Genomic DNA, 25,652 nt, shown 5'->3' with positions numbered 1-25,652 from the left:
AAATGAACCGCCGGGATTGATCCACATCACTTTTTTAAAAATTTTGAAATTTCCCGTCAAAAAATTTCTCATCTTTTTAAAAGGTGATGTGGATGAATCCGGGCCGTTCATTTTGAAATGGAAGAACCGGATCCCTCAATGTCACCCCTACCTTTATGGTAGGGGATCCGGTTCCTCGACTTGTCAGTGGTGGGAAGTAATTATGACTGAATTTGAATATTATGTGACGGACTCCTAAGTCTCAGACATCTTGAATTGGGCTTGAAGATGAAACTACGGACACTTAATAATTTCTCCAGGCCCACCTCCTGAAGATTTGGATCGGAGCCCATCGGCCCAAATCATCTCCCTAAACCTCGGAAAAACCTTGAACGACCGAGGAACGCCAAACTGTAGCAACGTGCGGTATGATCAACCCCGGCCTAAGAAACGCTAAGGCTAGCACGCATGTTCTGAACTGAAGCTCGCTGCAATGTCGAGGATTGAGACCTTCGAAGACTTCGTGAAAGTCCATGGCCTGCTGCTGACAGCTTCCGGGTTGCCACGGCCGCTGCACGAGCAGCTTTTCAAGAAGCTGTCGACCGACACCTTCGACGGCGGCGCGTGCTTCCAAATCGAGCTGTGCGAGGATGGGCGTCAAAGGAGGCTCGTCCTCACTTCGGGGTTCATGGGGAAAGAGTCTGACGTCTTCCTTGTCGACCATGCTTGGACTTTCCGGCTCTCCGATGCATACAAGCAGGTTCTTGATTTTCTGTTTTGGCCCATGTTCGGTTTAGCTTCTCTGTAATAGTGGAAATGGGTATCCGATTTTTAAGTGTATGTAATGGTAAAGCTAGTGTTTTGACTATTGAATTGTGATTGGAGAATTTAAATTGCGTTTAGCGGTAGGTTAGTAAGACTTCTGTAAATTGAAGTCGGTATGATTTGGCGACATTCCTTTTTTATATAATAACAGTGTTCGTGTACAATAGAGAACCATTCTTTAGGGTGATATGTTCTTTTAGCCTATAATATGCAGAATAAGTTAATCCGTGAACTTTTTTTATTGATTATTTCAACTGCAAATCCTACTGGGTTTTCTTGCTCTGAAACTTTGAGTTAGAAAACCTCAGGATTGATTTTATTTTGGCTGCACGAGTCTTCATAAAGTTGCATTTGTTACAGCTTCAGGAAGTTCCGGGGTTGGCTCAGAGGATGGCTACTTTAATGTGTGTCGATGGCAATCTGAATGTAGATGAAGAAGCTGAGGGAGGGACTTCAATAGAGGATACTGGCAGCATGTGCATTGAGGATATACTGGAACGTGAACTGTGTAAAGCAAAAGAGAACAAGGACACTGTCAGATGGTTGGAGCTCGATGAGCTTGATATTGATGATGACATGCTCTTATCTCTCGATCTATCTGCTAAATTTCCGGTTGGTGTTAACTACATTGATCCTGAATTAAATGATATTAGTTTAGTTGGAAACTTTGAGAATTACCAGTTCATGCATGATTATTTGTATGTTGTACAATCTCATCTTCCATAACTATGGTAGAAAAACTCTGTCATCTGTCAATCATAGACTAAATGTTAACATTACCAAGTTTCGTGGAATATATGCACAAGCATCCACCATTTCCTCACAACATACTTGCTTTAGAGATTATCTCCGGTACCATCTTTCAGATTTTTGTGATGTGATGAATTTATAGTTTACATGCTCATTTTTTCTTGCGCTAGGATTTACTTGCTCTTAGCCTGTGTGGAAACAGGCTCGAGAGTGCAGACATCATTTTTCAGGAAGTTACCAAATTCAAGCATCTAAAAGCTCTGTGGCTGAACAATAATCCAGTCGTAGAGAAGTGGTATGTGCATTTGCGCCCGAGTAACTTAGAGCAGGCTTTTAGAGAGGGAAAGTTTAACGGTTTTACCTTCAGTGATGGCTGTCTAGCAGATAAAATTCTTCGGGCTTGTCCTGGGCTTGAAATCCTTAATTCATCCTTTACCCGTAATTTTGGGGAGTGGGCGTTGGGATTTTGTGCAGAAATCTATGGGAAGGATAACCCAGGCCAGCACTGTGGAAGTGACCATAAGTTGCATGAAGTGGCATCTCTTGATATTTCTCACAGAGGCATTCACAATCTTGCTAATAAGGTTCGTTCCTCAATTAGCTTACTGTTCTTGGTGACTTATTTGCGTTGTTCTTTTCCATACGTTTTACCCTTTCTGCAGGCATTTTCACCTGCTGCGATTCCATCTCTTTCGCATTTGAATCTTCGGGGGAATTCACTTCGAGAGAATTCAGCTAGTGAGTTGTTGGAAGTCCTGAAGCAGTTTCCTTCATTAAATGCTCTTGAGGTGATTCTTTTGCTTTTTTTGATTAACTCTTGTCAGAACTTACCACAAAGGAACCTAGCTGAATGTAGTTTGAAAGTTTTAATTTTTCAATAGAGGTTAATAATTTTACATAGGTGGATATTCCTGGACCTCTCAGTGAAAGTGCAATGGTGATTCTGGAATCACTCCCGAATCTTTCCTTCCTTAATGGTGTTTCTACAAACAAAATACTAGAAGCCGGGAAGCATGTGATTGACTCTATCCTTGAACCACGTCTTCCGGAATGGAAACCAGGAGAGCCCCTCACAGATCGGGTCATCAATGCAATGTGGCAATATTTAATGACTTACAGACTTGCAAATGAGGAAAAGATCGATGAGACTCCTGCATGGTACATGTGCTTTTTTCGACGACCTGCTCTTTACCTGAACAATGAAGTAGCTCACATATATGAAATCAAGGTCCTCCTATGCCTAGTATGTCACAATGAGACATGTGCATATGTCTTTCCTGTTTATCTTTGTAATGTTCACGCTTTATGTATACTTTTCATTGATTATTGACTTGAAATGCCATGCGGTTCATTTAATACCCTGAGAACATTTAACCATCTGGAAAGGCATATCTGTTTCAGTTTTGTTTTTATTCGTTAAACGCTATAAGAACTTTGTGCAGATATCAATAGCAGACAAGACCAAACATATTACTGTGAACCCCATTATTATTCTATGTATTGCCAATTACTATTCTATGAGTATAGGATAGCATGCAGATCCGCCTGTGCAGTACTTTATCAAGGATATATTTTGTCATAATATACTGACAGTGCAATCTCTCTGATGGCATAGGTATGTGATGGATGAATTGGGCTCTGCTTTAAGGCACAGCGATGAGCCAAATTTCATGGTGGCCCCATTTCTCTACATGCCAGAGGGAAACCTAGCATCAGCTGTGAGGTCAGCTACAACTATATCCTCTTCAACTTTGTCTTTTTTGGCATCATTCTGCTAGACTACCTTGTCTTCTATACCTGAATGCAATGTTTGATTCTTTTTATTGGGCCAATGAATGTAGAGTTTGAATTATTGTCACTCTGTCCGTAGTTTCACAAGTTATGGAACTCGTGTTTTTGTCCTCTAGCTAAACAAACTCGTGTTTTTAATCATCAATCATTGTCCCAGGGCTCATCCAATCTTTATAGTGTCAAATTAGATGTCCATTTTTTCTATACTTTTAGTGAAACGGTGGCAGAATCATCTTTATAATGGGTGTGCTCTATTTTTTCCAGCTATTCTCTCTTATGGCCAATCCAGAATGTTCAGCAAGGTGATGAGTGCACCCGCGATTATCTTTATGGGATTGGAGAGGACAAACAGCGATCCGCCAGACTTACTGCTTGGTTTCATACACCTGAAAATTACTTTATTAAAGTACGAGCATACTATTTATTGAGTAACAATTTTAAGTAGCTGCTTGTAGATTATTATTAATTGTTGTTCAGTCTTCCAGGAATACGAGAAACACAGTAAGGAATTGGAATCCAGAAGTTTTACTCCCCCATCTGTGATGTCTTCAGCAACTAAAAGCCTGCTTGAAGGTGACAGAGGTCCTTTACGCGTGTACACTGACATACCTCAAGTTGAAGAATTTCTTAAACGGCCTGAGTTCATCCTCAGTATGTACTGGACTCAAACTGCTTTTAAAACTTGCCCCTATCATTTCTCCTCGCTTTCTTTTAGTTTGCCTTGTGTTGTAGTGACTATTATTGTTTGAGGAGCTGTCATTTCTCACTAATTGCTCACATCAACTCAATATGTCAGGTTGAATTAGTGGTGGTTGGCGAACTTTTATAATAAGATGGCAGGACATTTTTGTTTCCTGATTAATTGATGCAGGCTTCATGTTGCTAACATTGCCCGTGATTGTGGTCTCTGAGTTTCCATTTTCTTGAAATACATCTGATTGCTTAGTGTTTAGTTAACTCATTTTCAATCTGAGTTACAAGTAGCAGCATTTGCTGATCCTTTCTTCACCATAATGTCTCATTACGTTTGCATTTTTCTTTGCCACGCAGCCTCTGAACCAAAGGACGCAGATATCATCTGGACGGGTATGCAGGTCGATGAGGATGCAAAGAAAGCCACTGGAATAACAGATGATCAAATCATTAATCAGTTCCCTTATGAGGCTTGTGTTGTGATGAAACATCATTTGGCTGAGACAGTTCAAAAGGTCAGAAGCATTCAGGTTTCTCTTGTTTGCAGCAGCTGAGTTTCTAGAATATTCCTCATTTTCTCCATCATCCTGCAAGTTTTGGGTTCTTCCTGAAGCCCAAAATTAACTACCAGAATATTTAACTATGGAATTTGTTTTCCCTTCTACATTCGTCAGGCATATGGATCTCCTGACTGGCTACAGCCAACTTATAACTTGGAAGTGCAGTTGTCTCAACTTATTGGCGACTACTACATACGTAAAAGAGATGGGCTTGACAATCTTTGGATTTTAAAGCCCTGGAACATGGCACGGACTATTGACACTACTGTCACTGATAACATATCAGCCATAATCCGTCTCGTGGAAACTGGTCCAAAAATATGTCAGAAGTACATCGAGCATCCTGCTTTGTTCCAAGGGAAAAAGTTTGATCTCCGCTATATAGTACTTGTCCGCAGTGTGAACCCCTTGGAGATATTCCTTTCCGATGTATTCTGGGTAAGGTTGCATTTTCCTAATATATCAATAGAATGTACATCAATCAAACTTTCTTAATTCAAGGCCTGTCTCATCTAGATACTAGCTGCATTGAACAGTTACTCGCTATTTTTCTCTGAAGTTGTCTCACATTTTAGGTAAGGTTGGCAAACAACCCATACTCTTTGGCGAAGAACAGCTTTTTTGAGTATGAAACTCACTTCACAGTAATGGTACGTCTCGTGCAGCATCTTGCTCCATATGATTTTCCTATTTTTTGGGCAGTGGTATGCTATTGTTAACACTTTAGAAGGTCCAACCCAGGATTTAGGTGAAATGCTCCGTCTTATGAAATTTTCATTCGTGAAAAAGGAGTTATTGACGGTTCTTTTCCGTAGGAAGTCAATATGAATTGGGGATGCGGAGTTAGAAAGGATTACTGATTCTCTAATTGTTTCTATACCTGTTCAGAATTATCGCGGAAGAATCAATCACAAAAACACGCCTGATTTTGTAAGGGAGTTTGAAGAGGAACATAAAGGTAGTCAAGTTTTGGCTTTCATTGTCTGACAAGAAAGTTCCTCTCTTGTGCTCAACTTTAACTGAATTCTCTTGATCGCAGTCAAGTGGTTGGACGTGCACGAGAGGGTAAGAAAGATGATCAGGTCGGTATTTGAGGCGGCTGCATTTGTGCATCCGGAGATGCATAGTCCAATGTCTAGGGCCATATATGGGGTGGATGTCATGCTTGATAGCTCTTTCAAACCCAAGTTGTTAGAGGTATGCAACTAAATTGAGTATTTCTTTTGAAAATTTCTTGGAACTGCTCTTTTCTTTCTTTCTTTTTTGTTCGGTCGCCCAGCAGTTGGCAGTGAATGGTGAAATCCGCTACAGACGAGAGGAGGGACAATACAATTTATGTTCACTCATGGCAATACAATGTCCGTATTATCACTGATCTTCTGTGATAATTTCACATGCTATGTAGGTGACCTACTGTCCTGACTGTACAAGAGCATGCAAGTATGATATGGTATCTGTCTTTAAAGGTGAAGAAATGAGAGGTTCCGACTTCTTCAATGATGTCTTTGGTTGTCTTTTCTTAAGTGAAACCACTCACGTTAGTCCATTGTGAACGTACTTTTCTACTGTATGTTTGAATTGTACAAGGTGGTTAAGGCACTTCCTTTTCTTCAATTGATATTATCTCAGCCAGCCATGTCGTAAAATCAAGGGACGACAACCGGTGTCACATAGTTTGATCTCTAACGGTATTCTCGTTGTGTTACTTTTCCTGTCACCGTTAGAATTTGTCCCTTGGGCCTTTGCCCAACCAACTGTGAAGAGAGTTGTAAGGCATGAAAGAAGTAGAGGGCAATGAAATATTTTCTACAGTTCTATGGATCATGATTTCACTCATTTTGTTATATAAGTACCGCCATTCTAACTTGTAAATCGGTGTTAGAGCTCTCTTCCACTGATTGGCTAATATGCCTGAATGAGAAGACATGGAGTTTGAGTGAATGTACAGTGATGACGATACCCTCAGCCCCGAGAACGGCTGCATATTTCTAGGAAGACCATGTAAAAAAGCACCTGAATCACCAATTTCGATCATGTCTCAATTGAACCCTTAACGATTTCCTTCTCTAAGCCTTTTTTTCTGAGGGCTTAAGCATCAAAGAGCCGCCGGACCCGAAACATCTTCACCTCTGATGTGCAATCAGCTCTTTTAGTCACCTTGATCTAGACCAACCTAAATGGGTCATAGATCCATTTTTTAATCCACATATGACAAGTAGGATTGTTGTATGGGTTAATTATATCTAGCAAATGTGTTATAAATGAGCTCAAACATAATATGAGTGCTAAATGAATCATAAAAAGTTATAAATGGGTTTATAACTTATTTAGATCCAGTTCATTTTTATGATTCTCTTTATTTTCTCCCTCACTTGATCTTGCTCAATCTTGTGCTTTCACTCGTTTTACACTTTCACCTTAGTTTGAATATGAGTTGTCATAAATTGAATAAAATGTGGAAGTCTTTTAGCTATGTGTATCGGGTCAAGTATGCATATTTTGCACTCATTCATTCTATACTTTCACCTGAGTTTAGATATGAGATGTACTAAATTGAGTAAAATAAAAGTCTTTTATCGATATGGGTCAGATCGGGTACGTGTTAGGTGCGGGTCGGGTCATGTATGGATCAGTAGATTTACGTTTGCATAAAAAAAATGTGTATTTGAGGTGACCGTTTTCGATTCGACCAATCCATTTAACAGATCTACCCGTCCTCTTCAAGGAATTCTAGGGAGTATTATTTTCTTGCCCTAGATAGCTCCTGCACTCGTAAGGAGGGCAGTGTTGAGAGCACGTTCGGACACGTAACGTCATTCCGGACGTTTGTGTACACTAGTCTGGATTCGCCATTACGGATAGTGCTGATACAGGGTCATTGAAACAATGAACTCGTTACGTATCAAAAGATTTTTTTTTTTTTTTTTACAGTGTCCTAATAACCCTAGCGAGTCTAAAGAAAGAGGCAGATAAAACACCGTGGCAAGATCTTGGCTGCGTTTGTCATTAGCTTGATTCAACGTGCACACTGTACATCCTCCAACATGCCCCAACTCCCAACCCCCTGAGGATCAGTGAATGGACATTGATATGGTCAGTCCGTCCTATCCTCCGTATGTCCACACTCGTAACAAGCGAATGGATATGGTTAGTCCTTCCTATCTCTATTGCTTGGAAAATGCTCAGGCCTTCAGGGCCGTGACACAGTAATCAAGATGTTCTAACAACTAGAAGCTATTTAAGCAATGACCAAGCAGATACTGTACAAGAATCGCCCTTAATTTGACAAAGCTTATCAGGGTCCTTGTTTCTCTTTTGAAGCTGCTGAACTATGTAACTGGCTGCTTGTTGCTGTCCTCTTTTGCTGTTCATCCAAGGCTCGTTCAAGCTTCAAAAGGTCAAATCATTGTCTTAGCAGAAAAAATTCGTCAATGACAGATACAAAAGGTGCAATGCACTACGCAATCGCTGACTTATAACCATCAGCATGGTGAAGAAAATAAACAAAACAGTACCTTTGCTGCCCGAGTACTCCACTCTCCTATAATAGCTCTTAGCCTCTCATGCTCTTCAACATACTGTTGTTCAAGAATTAATCGTAGTGACATGTCATCACAAGCACCCAAAAAAAAAAAAAAAACAACCACCCAACTGTAGTCTAGAAGACGAATGTGTAATGACTTGCAAAGTAAATTTCAGGTGCCATCCACTACAACAGTTCCTTTCCTAACCAGCCTTGGAAGTATTAAACACTTGAAAGAGGTTATATTTTCCTAGAAGGATTTTCAGTTCACAAGGCAAGTCTATATTCTACTTCGTAAAGGCCTCACAGAGCAGAATTTAAACTGTAACTAGTGGAATATGTGCTAAAATGTAGGCTACAGTTCCTATGAGATGAGGTAGGCCCACCCCCAGCTCAACCATGTGAAACAAAGAATAAAGGGAAATCCGTGTTAAAGGAGAAGAATTCTCTTTGACTCCTAGAGAGGGAACGTGAAGTTTACTGAATTTTCACTGGCAACTTCTTATTGTGGGGTAACTACTATTACCTTTTTTAACTCTCTCATCCTTCTCAATTAGGTCAAAAAGATTCATCCTTCTTCCACCTTTGTTTCTGATATTAAAACATAAAAGTATAAGTCCATATTCGTACCTGATTGTTAGTTGTGCGAACACGCTGGATCTCAGAGTCCCTCTCAGCTATCAGAGACCTAGCAAGCCTAAGCTCTGACTGCAGTTGATCCATCTACATTATGCGAAAATGTTACTCAACAGAATACTAGATATAATATGTCAGCATTGCCAATCATGATCTTGGATTCGACTGACCAAGGAGGCACAAATAATGTCAAGGGCCAAGAGTGAAAAATTCAATAAAGCCAGAGTGAGGAAGTGCGAAAGAGGGATGTTGTGAAGCTTATAAAGGTGGAGATGTGACCCACCATAGTGTCTTCAATCATAGAAAATCTAGTGAAATTTCATAAGGAAGCCAAGGCATTTGACACAAAATCAGAATCCAAACCATTATGATAGGTTGAGACTTGAGAGTACAAATTGATCGATGGTATGTGTCACTGAGTTAAATTGGGAAATAACTAGGAGTTTGATCAAGCGAATCTTTGACATGGATATAGGGGACAAAAGTAGTACAACAGAAAACAAATATCCAAATATGTAAGGTATCCCCTAGATGTCTCACCCGTTTATAGGCTCTCAGCTTCAAGAAATTGAATGCATGAACCAAACTTTGTTTATTACAGTAATAGCTCTTTTACAAGATGATTATAGCCATATTACCACAAACTTAAAACTTTTTGTGATAACGCAATTGTGTGGAGAAACTTGTAACGGGTTCATCCACATGATCATTACTATAAATCACGTCAAGACATTAATTTTAGCAATTAAGTTTTCATCTTACAGGTTCCATTCACTAACTTGAATTTGACTGGGGCCAGCATTAAGAGTATTGCAAATGATTTTGTCAATCGCAGCAGGTTGCACATACACACCATAAATTAAGTTGCACTTTCGCATTAAAGAAATCATTCTCCAATGGTAGGACATAATATTACCTCAGCTGAAAGCGTCCTTAACTCCTGATCACGAGCTGCCAATAGGTGGGCCAGATCAACCTGAAAAGCAATTGCTAAGAATTATACTGCTCATGGCCAACTAGCAGTCATTTGGTTAAAGGAATATCAGTGTCCAGTAGGTACTCATACAACTTGAATCATCATTCTAACACAGTTGTCTGAAATGCATTCACATCTGGGAACATACAGAAAAAGTTGTTTTCATCCTCAGCTACAATGGCTAACTTATCTAAGAAGAGAGGTTGATCCTCCGGCTCTCATATGAATCACATTGAGATCGGTAGGCCCACCCGCAGAATATGCTATGTAAGAGAGAGTGGTAGGATATTGAATTGGAATAATTTTTATAGAACCATTTCACCTCTACAAGCACACAGCACACTTACAGCTCAAGAATTATATAAAGAATCACCATTATCAATATATTACTTTCTTTATATCTTTATATTCCACTTGGTAAACCGTCTCAAGAACCTTCGTACTCTGTTTTCAACCATATAACTGAAGGAGAGCCAAAAGATAATACCTGTGGAGTGATCCCGTCATTGGATCGCTCATATTTGCTCAAGGATTCTTGCAGTCGAAGAACCTGCAGCACAATCCTACAGTTTGGTTATCTTGATATCTTTAACAATACTCTAGTGACATATCAAGAGATGGCCTGGGGTTCTACCACGTTTCTCCACGTGTCAAATGGTTATTTGTAATTCAGCTCGCTACTTCATTATACATACAAAAGTTGAACAAGAGAAAATGAAGAATGAGAGCCCCGTGGAGTGAAGCATGGGCATTATGTGTGGGCCAAAGGTCCACGAATCGAATCCGGACGACGCCAACTTTTAGCAATACTTTGCTTTTTTGATTTTCCGCTTTCTTTTTTTCTTTGTGCTTTCAATTCAATTTAAGACAAAAAATTTTATACTGCTCTGAGTAATGATAAAGTCTCTTTTGCATCATTTTGCTTTCTCCTTTATTTTGGTCTGTCTGCTTTTTTCAAAGTTATTACAGACAAATTTACATTGTTCTAGTTTTTCACCCTATCATTGAATATATGATTGTACTCTGTTATTTTGTATTTCCTGACTAATCTACCCATGTGTGTTTTGTGATTTTCATTTTATATTGTCAACATTTTCGATGGAATTCTTTCAAAATTTTGTGATAACTGTTCAAGTTTAAATCACTCATTCAATGTCTCTTATAATTTATCAAGCAAAGGCATTGCTTGGATGGTTTTGATGATTGATTTTTCATTCTACGTTTTTTCATTATTTATCTTTCTTGAGATTTTTTTAATTCAATATTTCCCATTTCCTTGTTTGTTTTCTGTCTTGTTACAATTCAACAGGTGAACCAAAAGAATGGCATTTGTTATCATCTTTAAGGAAAAAAATTATTTATTATCTTTTGTGTTCAAAGAATACTTTTTTAAATTTAGAAATATGATTTTTATTAAGACCACAGACAACGTAAAAGAAAAATTACACATTCATTGGATGGTTAGCATGTGGACATAATTTCATTATAAAACTAACTCCAAACATACATGTCACTTTTTTTTCTGGTTATGTTTTTTCTTCTGTTAGAATATAATGTTCATTTAATAAGTAGTGATATTGAAGTAATATTCATGCTGAAGGATGGGAAGGCCACCCATACTTTAATGTCTATTACAGTAAGGTTAAATCCATATACAGTTGATTGAATTTGTTTGATCCTCAGAAAACAAATATTTGACATCTCATACTGTACTAGATTTAGATTCCAAGTATAAATAAAATTGATAGATGTTTTGCCAATGGTATGAGTAGATAAAATCATATTGAATAAATTTCATTAAGTTCTGCAGCACCGCGCTGGCAATTTCTAGCATATAGAACACTATATGATCCTTGATCTGCCAAAAATTGAAACAGAAAGAGCTCATAGACATCTTGCTATGAGGGATCAACAAGTGCTAACCAAAATCATAAACACCCATTAAGTTCTAAAAAAAGAAAAAAAAAAAGAACCCTACCTCCTCACTTAGAAAATGGAGGTTCTCACGTTGATACTGCAATAAAGCCATTTGCTGATCAGAAAGCCGTCCACCATCATGGTATCTGCAGAATGTATTATCGCAACACCGGATCATGAAATCCGTTAAAGCATCAACTACTATTCATGGCAATACTGTGTTAGTTCAAATTATATTTTCAGCACATCAAAACTGCTCCAACAGGAGACCAAGTGTTGCAAACTCCGAAAACTTCGAAATATAAGGACCCAAATCGCAAGGCCAGAAAAGGTATATTACATGACTTGTGATAAGAAATAAAAGTAGACCTATCGAATTGGAGGCTTTGGAAAGTATCACAACCTTACACCTTCCAAAGGACTTGACTGTTGAAGTGGAGAGTACAATGACTTTAACACATCAGGATGAGAATTTAAGGAATTGTAACGGTGGACATATCCTGCATGCACCAACAGACAGACAATCCGAAGCTGATATACTAATGATACATAATTTTCTAACTATTGTGACATCAAGAGAAGAATACCCAATATAAATGTGTTCACATGAGCTCATATCTGGATCATGGCACAACGAAGAAAAATTAAAGTACAACCACAGATTATATTGATCCAAGACGAGGGCATATCAAGAGGTTCTTAGAAGTTTGACGTTTATCAAAATGCATGTCTTACTCACCAATATATACACTCATAAAAGACCCAGCACATATTGCTTCTATGACCATGATAATCCTGCATGTATATTAAAAATGAACTTATTACACCTAGACTTGAGCAAAAATTCTTGAAAAGTTCAGCAAAAATGAGACTACTAAAACCAGAATTTAATTTTACGCGCTCAATCGTCGAGGGTACAAAATCGAGAAACTACATTTAAGGGGCAAAAAGATAACAAACAGAAAGAATAGGAAGCAAAAGAGGAAAAAGTCTGTTGTAAGACTGATAAAGAAAAGAAAATGAGCCAGCTACAGCAGTAATAATACAAGATGACAAAGGGATATTGAGACGTTGGCAACCAGCAAGTGGAAAAGAAAATAGATCGTGTGCTAATTCACAAATTCCTCAACTAATTATGTGTTTAAAAACCTCTACTCAAGAACTTCATCATGTCATCTAAAACCCAAGCAACATTCAGAAATAAGTTCCGTGCAAAAGCACATAGAGCAAGTCTAATAAAGATATTCCTTGACTCATCAAATGTTTGACCTCTCCTCAAGAACTTCATTGTTGAATCTAAAACCCAAACAAACATTCAGCAACCAGTTCTCAGGAAAAGGAAAATCAAATAATTACAGATAACATGCATGGTTCTCTCGTAAAACATTATTCTGCTTGATAGGTTTCTCTTATGCTTTCATTAAACAAAGATAAAATTAAGGTTAACTATTCATTTTGCATAATTTGTAATAGAAAAGTCATATTCTAGAGCTTCTCCATGCTGTATACATGCCAATGTCATTCGTCAAGAAGAACCGTTGATATATGTGGGTGGTTGTCATACCTCAGCATCACAGGTATGGAGAGAAAACCAATGTAGGGATCCCAGACAATGACAAGTAGCATAGCAGCGGTTCCTTGCATCCAAAAGAAACTCAAGTCAGTAGCAGTGGCATCATAGACAACATACTTCTTTATGCAAATCCCTCAGCGGTTTCGCCTCTGATAGAGAAGATAATATAACATATTAACAATATTTCCTCTGGCATAAATAGCAAAAGGTACTCATAAAATAAGGAAAACCTCAACAGTTTGCCCATAGTCCTGGCAACACAACTACAATATCAAACAAGCAAAACCAGCACTATATGATTACACTAGTTATCTAGTCATGGAGGCCTAGCATGTTTCCACAAAGACTACTCCATGTCCATGTTAGAATTATCTTTGGGTCATATGCAAGAATATTTTCCTATGTAGCTATTGCTCCCGTCTTCCGCATATGCATACAGAAAGATGGAGAATCCTCTAATTCCACCATACGAATCGCAATGAAAATAAGAAATTGCTTATATGCAGGGAGATTAAGGGCAAAGATATGAAATTCCTTTAAGTGTGTCAGATATCTCACTTTGTGTAAGTCATGCACTAAAAAGACTCAAATTACGAGAAACTATTAAGCTTTCAATGTTTAGGACCATGGTGATTTATATCATGTATGGTAGTCAACATAAACAACTGAATAATAAAAGAGCAAAACATAAAAGTTGCTGCTGATGTTAACAAGTATCATCTTATTTGTCCAAATGAAAAAATCAAGAAATTGAAACCACGTACCATATGCTGTAAATGCAAAAGGTAGACGGACAATATGCTTCAACTTCTGGCTGAAACTATAGTAACCCTATCCAAAGAGAAAAACTTACAATAAACAAATAGTTAAAAAAACCACACATATCTAATTAGAAGGCAGCAAATGATTATAGCAATGCCAACTCCCTATTTCAATCCATAAGATTGTTGCAAAAATGGGAGCACCGATTACCTGCAGACGTATTTTTTGCACTTGGTAGACCAGATACTGCAGAAAGATTCCTGAACAAAGAAACATTATATGAAACAAGAACCAACATTTTACAAGATCTTTGTACAGCAAACAAATGTGAGTTGTCTAATAGCACCAACAAAGACAAAAATGCATAACAGAGCCAATTTTGGAGGGGAAAGAGGGTTGGGAAGTGGCACATAAGCACAAGAAGCAAATGCAGAATTTAGAAATAGATTTTGGGACATGGATTTTGGCAACACAAAATGGTATTCCTACTTTAGAAACATTTATCACAAAAGTCAACAAGTGACTTCCAAACAGGTGCTGCAACATCATCAAATTTACAGGCTTTACACCCAAATCTATCCGCGCGAAACTAGCGCAGGATGGCATCCAAAGCATGTTCCCCTCCTCTGAATCCAACAGATTTCAGGTTCATGTAGCAAAGTCAAAGAACATTCGCTTGATCTACTCTGTTATGCTGTATAAGCAGAAATTTTATATCTTAAAGTGATTGGGTGATGAACGGTAATGAGATGAAGTGGCCTTTTAAAAGTTTTTCGATGACTTCCATTATTTCTCCAAACAAACTTTTTTCCTCTGTATTTAGTTATATCATTCTCACCCAACCATGAAGCTACTATTTATAGGAGTGAGCATGGTTCCGAGATAGAACCCGGAACCTGGAGAACCGGACCGGTGGGAACCGATCAATTCCAAGTTCTAGGATATAGAGGGTAGGTTTCAGGTTTCAAAAATTAGGAAATCCGTTCTGACGGGTAGGTTCCAGGTTCCAGGTAGGAGGAACCCGGAACCTAGAGTAAGTTTTTATATATTTTCTTGGTATATGCCTTCGCGTCATCCTGCGGTATTCCATAGTGTCCGATGATGAATATGTAATCCAGAACTATGTTATCATTGAGACTTTTACTTGATTAATATTTCATATTTTTTGTGTCTAAATATGAGTTGTGGTCAGTAGATTTTAGCAAAAGACATTGGTCATTAAATGTGATTATTCACCGCAATTGTTTAATTAATAATACATGTGGAACTTGGAACCCGTGACAGGATAGGTTTTAGGTTCCAACATATGCAAAATAAGTTCCAGGTTCCAAAAAATGAGAAACTTGTATGAGTGGATAGGTTCTAGGTTCTAGATGGAACCTATGTTGGACCCGGAACCGCTCAACCCTAACTATTCGTATGCAATCTTTAATTACAAATAAATAAATGGATAGTGAAGATAAATAAAAGGTTGATGCTCTCTTGAGGACTTCTACTAATTTTAATTTTCTTCCAAACTCACATTTTTGTTGATCCACAGAATACTTTGATTCTCACTTTTGACTTAACATTATTCTTTTAACTGACCTTATGGTAGTATTTGGAACAGTGCATCATGACTAAACATTCAATTGATTAAGTGTGCATGATTATTGATTAATATAAGTGAAATCAAAGTCTTGACATGGTTATTGCAATTTTAAGATTGGATGAAAATTATTAATCTCGACATTCAAGAAAGAAATTACCACCATACATCACACAAGTGTAAAAATGATTTTTCCATATCTCATGATGTTTTGTAGTTCCGTTAATTTAAGTTCTTCATGTATTTTTTTTGTTCTTCTTTTGAAACAAATGCCAATACAAAACGTATTAATAAGTAAAATTTAATTGGTCATGCACGGCTTAGAGTCTAGTTTTTTGGAGAAAGGAACTTCAGATTGACCGCTAACAACTTTCGATATGCCAATCAGGGAAAGTATAGGATCAATATATAGCACTTGTAATGAATAGTATCATCTTAAATTCAGCAAGGATGATCTTCCAAATATTAGGCTGTAGGCAAAAAATGCTTTGTGGCCAGCACATCTATAGTTATTTTTCAGAACGACTGAAAAGTGAGATACATCATACTCTAGCTAAATTGTCAAAGCCTAAATCAAGTCTTATTTTGAAAAAGACCCCACAAGCTGATTAAAATACAAATGTTGCCTGATATGATAATAACGGCAATCAAACATTTCTCAGTAGATGGGTTTAGCTATATATACTCTCTCATTTTCTTGTCATACGTTTAATATCTTGCAGATACTCAAGGTCCTTCCAAAAATTTTTCACCCATTACTTCTCAGGTCTTCCCCCTTCTGATCCACTCTTCTATCTGAGAGTCAAAGTTCCTACCAAAGCATTTCAATGCCCTCATGTCACTTGCTCAAACTAATCCACAAAAAATTTCTTCCATGTCATAAGAAAAGGGCAACTCTCCCATAATTCATTTCCAGTTTTATCATCTTTCATATGAACACATCATCGTTTCTCATTTCTGCTAGTCATTTGTATGCATTTTGGTACTTTGACTCTCAAACTTGTCTTTGAAAGGCATCATCAGTATTAGTATGGCTGCACACATTTTGCTCTTACACTTTTGTCGCATTCTGCATGCTGAAGGAATCAAATGTCCTTTCTACAGTTTATCCATACAATCTCCAGCCTTTTTGTTAAGTGAAGTCACTGTACCGAAATTGACCACTCTTTGCTACTTCCTTTTCAATTCTAACAGTTCAAAGATCTTAATTTACTAGAATTGCACCCCCTAGATTCCGTCTTTGACCCACTTAGACTAGATAACTTAGACTCCATCTCTCCCCTGGATAATTCCATCCATCTTCCCATCACTCTTTCCCAATGCTGATCGGCAATCACTATATCAACATAAAAGGATATATCAGAAAAAATCGCGTGTGTATACCTGAAGTTAGTTGCTCTATCACATGGACAGAGAGGGAAAGATAGCAGGAAATTCAGCATAAGTGCCAGAACCCACAGAACCACATTAAATATTCTCTTCTGAAAAGGGAAAGATTCAAAGTGACTACCTGTGACGATCATTAAGGCGACATTACAACTGCAAAGCAAAGGTGGGATCAGCGGTCCTATAGATTCAAAGATCCACGGAGCCGCAATAGCCAAAACGGCATAACCGACCTAAAAAAAAGAGACATTCAGCGACCAATTCGTAGCAAAACCACATGAACATCCACGCATTTCATAACTCTCGCTTAATCATATGCAATGTACTTGCCAACAAGAAACAGTACGCAATGCTGCCGTAAATCCGCGTGCGCTTCCGGTGACCAAACAAAGGCGCTTCGTGCAGTATATCCAAGAACCTGCAAGACCCAAATCACGCACAACCACCCGAAATCGCGCATCAACGCTAAATGTTTTCTCGGCAGAAAGAAGTTCCGTTCGAAACAATTCAAGCCAAACAAGCTAATCGCCCCTCAAGTCTCCGAGTCAATCGAAGTTATCCGAAGCAACGCATCGAAGCCAAAAGACAATATTTAAAATTTCAGTCCGCCGTCGATACTCACAGCGCGTTGTCGTCAGGAGACGTTGCCGCCACCGAGGAGTGTCTCTCCGTGGCCATCCCCGTAGACTAGATCCTCGCTACCCAGTTCTCAGCAGAGGGCCGTGTCGATGAATTTCCAGAAGAAGAAGAAGAAGAGTGCGGGTACAGTGAAAATCATCCGTACGAGTTGCGAATTGTCATTCGAGCTAACGAGAAAATTTCACGCGATTGGACTGCGAAAGTGAAAGTCACTGCGATCATTTTCTTCTGGCGTGACACTCAACAGGAGCGCGAGAGGGCGAGAGAGAGAGAGAGAGTTTTTTACCTTTCTCTTGCCCATTTTTTTTCTGCCATTTCGTCATCTTCCATGGCTTGAAGCTTCGAAAACGGCCCAAATGGAAAACGATGCGTCTCATGTTTGGAGGCCGTAAACTTAATTTATCGTCCTTCGTTAAGCCCATGATCCTGCAATCGCAGGCCGAATGCCATCGAAATCCGAGCATCCCCCATGATGAAGGCGGTTGCATCTCTAAGATAGTAAGGGCTAGGGGTGAGCAAATCGGATCGCCCAGATCGGGATAGCTCGGACCGCACCGGGACCGATGGTCCGGTTTCCCGTTCTAGAAGGGTCCGGTCCGGTTCCCGATTTCTAAAATTGAAACAGGTGACCGGACGGTCTAGTTCCCGATTCTAGGAACATAGGACCCGATCGAATCGCCCGGACTAGATCGGTCAATTTTTTTAAAATTTTTTTAAAAGTAAACCCGATGTTTACTTGTTTAGGATTTGCTTTGCTTCACTTCACAACCCTTCTTTTTTTGCCTCTCCACTTCTCCCGCAAGTCCTAGCAGCAGATCCCGATCGTCTCTGTGCCTCACCCATTGTTCTTACTCGGTGTTTTTCATGGAAAGCCAAGGAACAATGCACAACCTCTCTGTAAAAAGTTCAAGAGCACATGGCGAGCATGTACCAAAGATTAACCCGCAGAAGGCCACCGACAAAACACAGAAGAGGAAAGATGTCAAGTTGATGCAAGATTGAGAAGATAATTACAAGTGCGAAAAATTTTCACGAACACAAGTTCCTTGGAACTGTTCGAGAACCAAGCCGGACCATCGGTCGGGTTCCCAATTCCTAGGGTGGCCGGTCCACTCTACAATTCCGAAAAATGGGAATCGGACCATCCGTTCGGTTCTTGATTTTTTAGGGGAATTGGACCAAGGATCGATCACCCCTAGTATGGGCGCGAATAATAATCATTTCGTTTTTCTATTTTTCTCTTCTCGAGAATAGGTTCAGAATAGAAATTCATTTAATAAAAATAATTTTTCTATTTTCGGGATAAATTTTTTGCTCGAAAATAGATTTGAAACATAAATGAGAGGTAGAAATTTTTCTATTTTGTTTCTATTTATCGAATGGAAGCGAAAATAAGAATCCTTATCATCGCTCACTCACCCTCACCCTCACCCTCACCCTCACCCTCACCCTCACCCTCTCTCTCTCATCCCCGTTGCCGGCCGCCATCCACCGTCCGATGATTGTAAGGCGAGTCAAAAGGTTGAGTCTAAAGTTCAAGTCGTATTTGTGCATTAATAGAAAAGGATTATTTAGGTTGAGAAGTTAGAATATCTCGATAATTATAAGTGTTAAGAGAGCCATTTTTCAACTAGATCAACATTTTGACCCAAAAAAAAAAAAAAAAAACTCGATTGACATTATGTTGGCGTCGTGTAAGGCAAACAAGCACTAGAAGTTTAACTTGGAGATGTATGCGAAGTAGTGAGACTAAGTTTGGACATCCAAGTGATTGAGAAATTAAAAGATCAAGTTTTGGTTGTCTTCTCTTGTTATCAATGCTTTCAAGACGATTTTTTTTTTTTTTTGGGACAAAGACGAGTTAGTGAGATGGATTTTCCGGTGTTTATCAAGCCAGCAAGTGTCATGCTTCGATAGTTAATTGCATTTCACAATGATCACAAAGTATGCACGCCAAATCATTCGAGTTTCGAAAATGATGTAAAAGCTATATTAACATCTCTTTCCAATCGTGAGTTACGCAACGCATGATCCGATTAAGCTTTGCTCAAAGGAAAATGAACTTTATAATTACCTTAGACATCAATTAAAAAGACGACATTGATAGAAAGCCAAAATCGTCGATCGAGCATAAGGTCATAGGTCAAGCACGGCCGGGATCAAGTGTCTGAACAGGTTCGAAATTCGGATCGTAGCAGGATCGAATCAGATGGAACTGGACTTTTTAAAGCGAATGGGGCTGCTCACATGCTGACACGGGGCGGACGCGGCTCCACGCTTTGCAGAGATTCTCGGACACAATCAAACCTCCAATCTGTCAGATCGAAATTAGCCAAATTGATTGACGTTGACCGTTGCCCCAATCGTCTGAACCCTAGCTGGCAATTTCCTCACTGTACTACTCTTCTTCTTCTTCTTCTTCGCATCGTCTCTTTCCCGGCGTTAGGAGGGCGCTCCTTACGATGCTGCGCGCGTGTACTTCAGACTCACTTGCCTAACGATTCGCGGGAAACAAAAAAATTTAGTGCGATTTTCTTTCGTGCAAATTAAGAATGTGATTCTATTACACGTGTGAGAAACCCACGTAGGAGATCGAACCGGTCATGGTTTTGTCTTCGGTGGTTGAGCTGAAAACAGTCCCGATGACGTCCCATGAGAAGTAATGTGGTCTTACTAGAAGTTGTTGCGTTGATTATGAGCAAAACGGAATGAGAGATTAGGTAGTCTTGTTTTTTTTTTTTTTTTTAACTTTGTCAATCGCCATGAATTAAATTACTGCTGGAACATAGACCTGCCGGCACGGGACCAATCCAGTTTTACTCGTCAGTACCTTTAGTATTAAAATTTACTAGAAAAAGGATAAAAAACAGCTAGCAAGATACAAAAAGAATTCAAAAAAAAAAAAAAAATGATACGGAGCATCACGAGGTACACAGAAGTCATTATAAACATAAACTATATGGTCTACTTGGGTGACATGGGATTTTGTTTCGCCGATGTTGAGGTTAATAAACTGCAATAACCATGGCGACATTTCGAATTCACTCGCATTAATTGATCGTTATGCACGCTTAATCGGTTGAATTCTCTATTTATGATGCCATTTCCTAAGTGCTGCCATAAGGTTAGAAGGAAAACTAAGGTTAACTTAGAAGTGAAAGTGAAACAAAAAATTAAGTGTTGGATTTTGAGAAAACTAAACATCTAATTAAGAAATTCTCGAGTTACTATATACTCTCTCTCTCTCTTTTTAACTTCCTTTAATTTGAGCTCATCCGTAAAGTAAGAATCTATAAAACTAAAAATTAAAATTAAAATGTGAGTTTGGAAGATAATTAACATCGTTAGAAGTCCTCCAGAAAACGTCATCAACACTCAGGGTTTCTATTCCATTCATTTATCTGGAAATTTGATATTGCATGCAAATTGTAGTTTTGGGGTTAGGTACAAAGAAAGGGCAAAAGTGTAAATAGATAAATAAAAGTTCGTTTGGAATAAAATATAAATAACCCATTGAAAAGCATGTAAAGGGCCACATAATCCGATTACTGTTCATCATCTAATCACTTTGATATAAACAGAACATGGAAGTAGGTGAGGACTCTAATCAAGACTGCACGATCTTTTCAATTGACATTTAGTCGCATTTTAACTCACACGATATATTAACACCGCCCTCGGTTCGGGTTCACGCATAAGACTTATATGTTGCAACTTAGATGATGAAAGCGCTTGCAGAAAGAAAAATCTTCAACGATCTGCGACGGCGCTAATTATAAAAAGGGCAATTTGAAGTGAGATTAATCGGACTAAAGTACGCGATCGGAGCGACACCAACTACCGAAATTACGTCGATGTCGAGAAACGAGATTTTAGGTGGTCAAGTTAGAAAATGAAATGTATCATTCTACATTTATTTTTCTACACGCATAAGACTTATATGTTGCAACTTAGACGATGAAAGCGCTTGCAGAAAGAAAAATCTTCAACGATCTGCGGCGGCGCTAATTATAAAAAGGGCAATTTGAAGTGAGATTAATTAGACTAAAGTACGCGATCGGAGCGACACCAACTACCGAAATTACGCCGATGTCTTGAAACGAGATTTTAGGTGGTCAAGTTAGAAAATGAAATGTATCATTCTACATTTATTTTCTACTGTTCGTGGTCATGGTTGGTGAAATTCCATGGAGAAGGTAAGGTGGTTGTGGATGGATTGATTTGTCAATCCTAATTTGACCACGCAAGAGAACGATATGTATGACAAAAACAAAAACAAAAAAAAAAAAAACCAAGAAACGACATCCTAACAAGAAATATCTTTGACGAGATTCCAACTAGGGAAATTGGCAACTTGGGAAATGAATTAGTTGGTGAGAAGAAAATCGCCCTGATTGATGCGGAAAAAAAAGAGGATAAATTTTGCAAATTCAATTATCATTAAATTTCCTACTATGATTGAGTTGTATTATTTTGTAATCCAAAAGAATAGTATGGAGACCCGTCTACATAAAAGGTGAACCATTTAAGTTCGGACCTAGGGTATGGGCATGTGGCCCTGGCCTATAATAGTTTGCACGGTTGGTGCGTTCCAAACCGGTAATCTTTGGTTCTCGAATGATAATCTCCCAATTAACTGCGCCCGTCTTAAAAGGGTCTGATCAAGTTATGATCGCAACAACCTATAGATGAAGCTGTGCTTTTAACCATATTCATATTACTGTGGCTAAAAAAAACAGAGTTATATTACAAGGCGTGTCCATACAAGATTTTTCTTTTATTTAATGAAAAAAGGACATCTAGAGTTTCAATATTTGTGTACGGCACTCACTTTGGTGCTAATTTTTTTTTTATCACTTAAGCGCCAAATCAAAAAAAAAAAAACCATCACTTAAGTGCCAATTCTAGCCAAACAATACACGTGAATTTTTTTTTTTTTAAATCAAGCCAAGTGGACTCCACGTCCGCTTTTAAAATTAAAAATAAGTAAAAAAATTTTAAAATTGAAAACACACAGAAAATTACCTAAAAATTTTTAAAAAAATGAAAAAAAAAAGGCTGAAGCTACAGTAGCGAGGGCTAGCCCTCGCCATCGCCGCCCCACCATAACCTTGCCGGCGATGGGTGGGGGAGTGCCCAAGGGGGTGCCGAGCCCCGGCGACCCCCGCCAAGTCCGTGCAAGGTGTCGACCAACGGGTCGATGAGGCTTGGCCATGGCTGGCCGGCGCCTCGCAAACCCCATGGTGAGGTCGACCTCCCCAGGGGGGGGAGGTCGACCTCGCCTAAATCTGGGCTAGGTCGAGCCTCGCCGTAGCTCTGCGAGGCCGGCCGCCCAATGAAGGCTTGGCGTAGTCGTCGCTAAGCGAGGCCTTGGCCGGCCACGGCCCGACCCGCGATGGTGGGGCGGTAGCCCTCGCTCTCGCAACTGCATTTTTGTTTTTTAGTTTTTTTTTAATAATACGTGATTTTTTATTTAGTTTTAAACTTTTTTCTAACTAAAATCCTCCGGCGAGTCATGTAGATGCCACGTCCGCTTTCCGGCGAAGCTCACTGGAGTTGGCACCGAAATAATCGTTAAAAATTGGCACTTAAATGATCTAAAAAAAATTAATACTAAAGTGACCGCCGTATACAAATATTGACTTTATTTAATATTTGAAAGTAAAAAGTGTAGCTCGAAAGATGCATGTCGACTGTTGAGCATCTAGACATCTAAGTCTTCCATAAAAATTGTGACATAAAATTGTGAAGGGACGTGGACATTTTAAGGTTGGTATCATATTTAAGTTTACATATGGATGTGGAAATTTTCTTTTGGGGGGGCCTAAACCCCATCATTTTTAATTAATTGAACAATTCCTCCAACTACTAAAACACACCGTTTTTGTTGCCCCATCTTTTACCCAAGTTTAAATGCAGAAAATCTTTCTACTGTAGATAGACTTGTAATATAGACGTGTAATTTCATGAGCATGTGAAATGAAACTAATATTCTTCACAAGGAGTAATATTTTGTCTGGTGAGATTGAATTACAAAATCGATATACTTATAGATTATATTTATTAGTCATTCAATTCAATCCACCTGTCTAAATTTTTTATGTGGTGAGTCGCATGTCGGTTGATATATCAATCTTTTCTACTAATCTCGATAGTAGATAATACTTTCAAAAGCAATTCTAAGGGCTTTCTTGTTCCTTACTTAGCTGGCTAGCACATATTCACATATCAAGGTCCGATTTCTCCCATATTTATGTGGGCTGAAAAGTCGAGCTTTGTGGCATCTAGGCGCAGTGCAAGAGATGCATAAGGGTTCATCCAACTTGTTTGTGGAAATGTCATATGGGCTTTTGTGTTAGAAACCCGGGGACTAGACGATTATCATTTGAATGATTGTCATTTCAGGGAATTTTGAATGCAGAATTGCCCTTCAGCGTGCAAACCAATCGAGAGCTAATGCTTTTTCTCGAGAAACGAACGACCACGGCAACAAGCTGAAACCAGTTGCCGTACTGAACTAATATGTACGATTTACTCGAGGAACCGGATAGCAAAGCTAAATTAGGCGTGGTACGGTCGGTGATGGAGATGCGATTTGACGTACCATAGGAAGGATAGGCTAGCTTGATGTTTCGAATCGTTACGCATTGCACGGTCTTGTCCTCGGCCGAGAAAGTTTGGCCTCGGGAACCCCCACACACATGTCCATGTATGTGGATTATTGCAATCTAATTTCCAGTTTGCTGGTCCTTCTCGAATCATCTATTCATTACCTCAAATGTTATCTGTCTTCTCCTATAACTTTTGTCCTCCCCCCCAACCTTTTCTCGTGGTCTTTCCCTTTGACGAGACAAGACGACACTTCACCTCAAGAAGCACGAAGAAAAGAAAGAAAGAAGAGGCCCATGAGGACTGTGGGGGACGGTCGGAACGCGGCTAAATCTTCCCCAATGAAAAGACGAAACTACCCCTTGACTTCCTAAAGTTGACGCAGACTTCACCGGAAAGCTGGCCCGCCTCACCTACTCCCGGATGGACCAAAACGCCCCTCTAGTCCAATCGGCGACGTCTACTAAAACCTTCTCCAGCGTATGCTCCCGCTCACTATACGTACGGTCAACGGTATGCGTATCCGGGCATGGGATTTTCCACCCATCGGACGGTCGAGAATGATTGATCTAGTCAACAGCTTTTTTTTTTGGCTAAAATGCAAAATGTGATACCATGTACTCATTCAAGACATTGCTCTCTTTAATTTCTCATTATTTTATGAAACTTCTAGAAGCTAAGCACAGCGGACGTACATATCAAATTCATAAGGAAATTAAACAAATGTGCCGATCAAAATTATAGTGAATCAATGGGTCTCGTCATTTGAAGGACAAGGATAGATTTTATAAATAAAAAAAAAACTTTTGGTTATGTCCATGCCCATGGTGATCGTTGGTTTGTCACTTTTGGTTAAGAACCTTTGCCTCCGTGGTTGGTTTTGCGCAAACCCTAATTCAATTGGATTTCAACGATATGAGGGAAACTTAGGAATTTATTGACTTGAATTATCCGCAGTGAGAGCCTTGAACCGCGTAACTCTCACCTTCAAGTGATGTATTTGTGTCTAAGCATGAACAATTGGGCCGATTCCCTCGAACCGAGATCGGTTCCTAGGCAAAAATATTTAGGAACCGTTTCGGTTCGAGATTTTTGGCCTTGAACCGATTTCGAGTCCAATTCTAGGGTAAAACTTGTTCAAAACTAAGCCGGTCTCTTAATTGAGAATTTTGCCCCCCCCCCCTCCCACCCCCAAAAAAAAAAAGAGATTGAGCATTCCAACATGAGCATGTCATTATGGTGTCCTAATAGAGAATTTACAAAAAAAAAAAAAAATTATATGAGATAGAGCAATTAAATACGAAAATGAAACATAAAAAAGTAGACCATTTCCCAAATGATCCAGAACACCAGTCGGTTTAGTTCCAAGATCAATTGGTTCAATTATCGAATTCAAAAATCGAGAGCCAGCTTTGACAGGGTCTGGAAACCTAGCCACCCTAAAA

At 39.0% G+C, this 25,652-nt stretch overlaps 2 protein-coding genes across 3 annotated transcripts; one reads left to right on the top strand and one right to left on the bottom strand.

Moving 5' to 3' along the window:
* Positions 1–385: 385 nt before the first annotated feature.
* LOC115746677 (tubulin--tyrosine ligase-like protein 12) lies at positions 386–6,415 on the top strand. Of its 2 annotated transcripts, XM_030682553.2 has the most exons (15): positions 386–739; positions 1,165–1,416; positions 1,725–1,849; positions 1,922–2,138; positions 2,217–2,342; positions 2,456–2,712; positions 3,170–3,277; positions 3,610–3,751; positions 3,831–3,996; positions 4,396–4,553; positions 4,713–5,036; positions 5,174–5,248; positions 5,487–5,556; positions 5,638–5,795; positions 6,004–6,415. In XM_030682553.2, exons 1-15 carry the CDS (start codon positions 473–475, stop codon positions 6,148–6,150), a joined length of 2,592 nt encoding a protein of 863 aa, XP_030538413.1. In that variant the 5' UTR covers positions 386–472; the 3' UTR covers positions 6,151–6,415. The 2 variants fall into 2 exon arrangements, with proteins under 2 accessions (XP_030538413.1, XP_030538414.1); XM_030682554.2 differs by lacking the exon at positions 386–739 and having other exon boundaries at positions 1,229–1,416; positions 1,757–1,849.
* A 1,153-nt stretch (positions 6,416–7,568) lies between these two features.
* On the bottom strand, positions 7,569–17,859 carry LOC115746679 (protein FIP1-like). Its single transcript, XM_030682556.2, has 14 exons — positions 17,582–17,859; positions 17,290–17,377; positions 17,084–17,192; positions 14,196–14,245; positions 13,988–14,054; positions 13,215–13,287; positions 12,390–12,445; positions 12,054–12,150; positions 11,712–11,796; positions 10,221–10,283; positions 9,674–9,733; positions 8,752–8,844; positions 8,114–8,176; positions 7,569–7,986 (listed from the first exon to the last, which is right to left on the bottom strand). The coding sequence occupies exons 1-14, from the start codon at positions 17,635–17,637 to the stop codon at positions 7,894–7,896; spliced, it is 1,053 nt and encodes a 350-aa protein (XP_030538416.1). The 5' UTR covers positions 17,638–17,859; the 3' UTR covers positions 7,569–7,893.
* Positions 17,860–25,652: the final 7,793 nt, after the last annotated feature.

Source organism: Rhodamnia argentea, chromosome 4 (genome assembly GCF_020921035.1).
Source record: "Rhodamnia argentea isolate NSW1041297 chromosome 4, ASM2092103v1, whole genome shotgun sequence".
Classification (NCBI taxonomy): Eukaryota; Viridiplantae; Streptophyta; class Magnoliopsida; order Myrtales; family Myrtaceae; genus Rhodamnia; species Rhodamnia argentea.
The sequence above is the reverse complement of the archived record's forward strand: the minus strand, read 5'-3'. Positions and strand labels throughout refer to the sequence as shown.

Excerpts from the sequence above, each read along its gene's own strand:
- LOC115746677 (XM_030682553.2), top strand. The coding sequence starts at position 473 with ATGTCGAGGATTGAGACCTTCGAAGACTTCGTGAAAGTCCATGGCCTG. Across the intron at positions 5,037-5,173 it reads TCCTTTCCGATGTATTCTGG|GTAAGGTTGGCAAACAACCC; the intron begins GTAAGGTTGCAT and ends CTCACATTTTAG. Across the intron at positions 5,796-6,003 it reads TCAAACCCAAGTTGTTAGAG|GTGACCTACTGTCCTGACTG; the intron begins GTATGCAACTAA and ends CATGCTATGTAG.
- LOC115746679 (XM_030682556.2), bottom strand. The coding sequence starts at position 17,637 with ATGGCCACGGAGAGACACTCCTCGGTGGCGGCAACGTCTCCTGACGAC. Across the intron at positions 14,246-17,083 it reads CGCCTTAATGATCGTCACAG|GAATCTTTCTGCAGTATCTG; the intron begins GTAGTCACTTTG and ends TTCTTTGTTCAG. Across the intron at positions 8,845-9,673 it reads TAAGGACGCTTTCAGCTGAG|ATGGATCAACTGCAGTCAGA; the intron begins GTAATATTATGT and ends CGCATAATGTAG.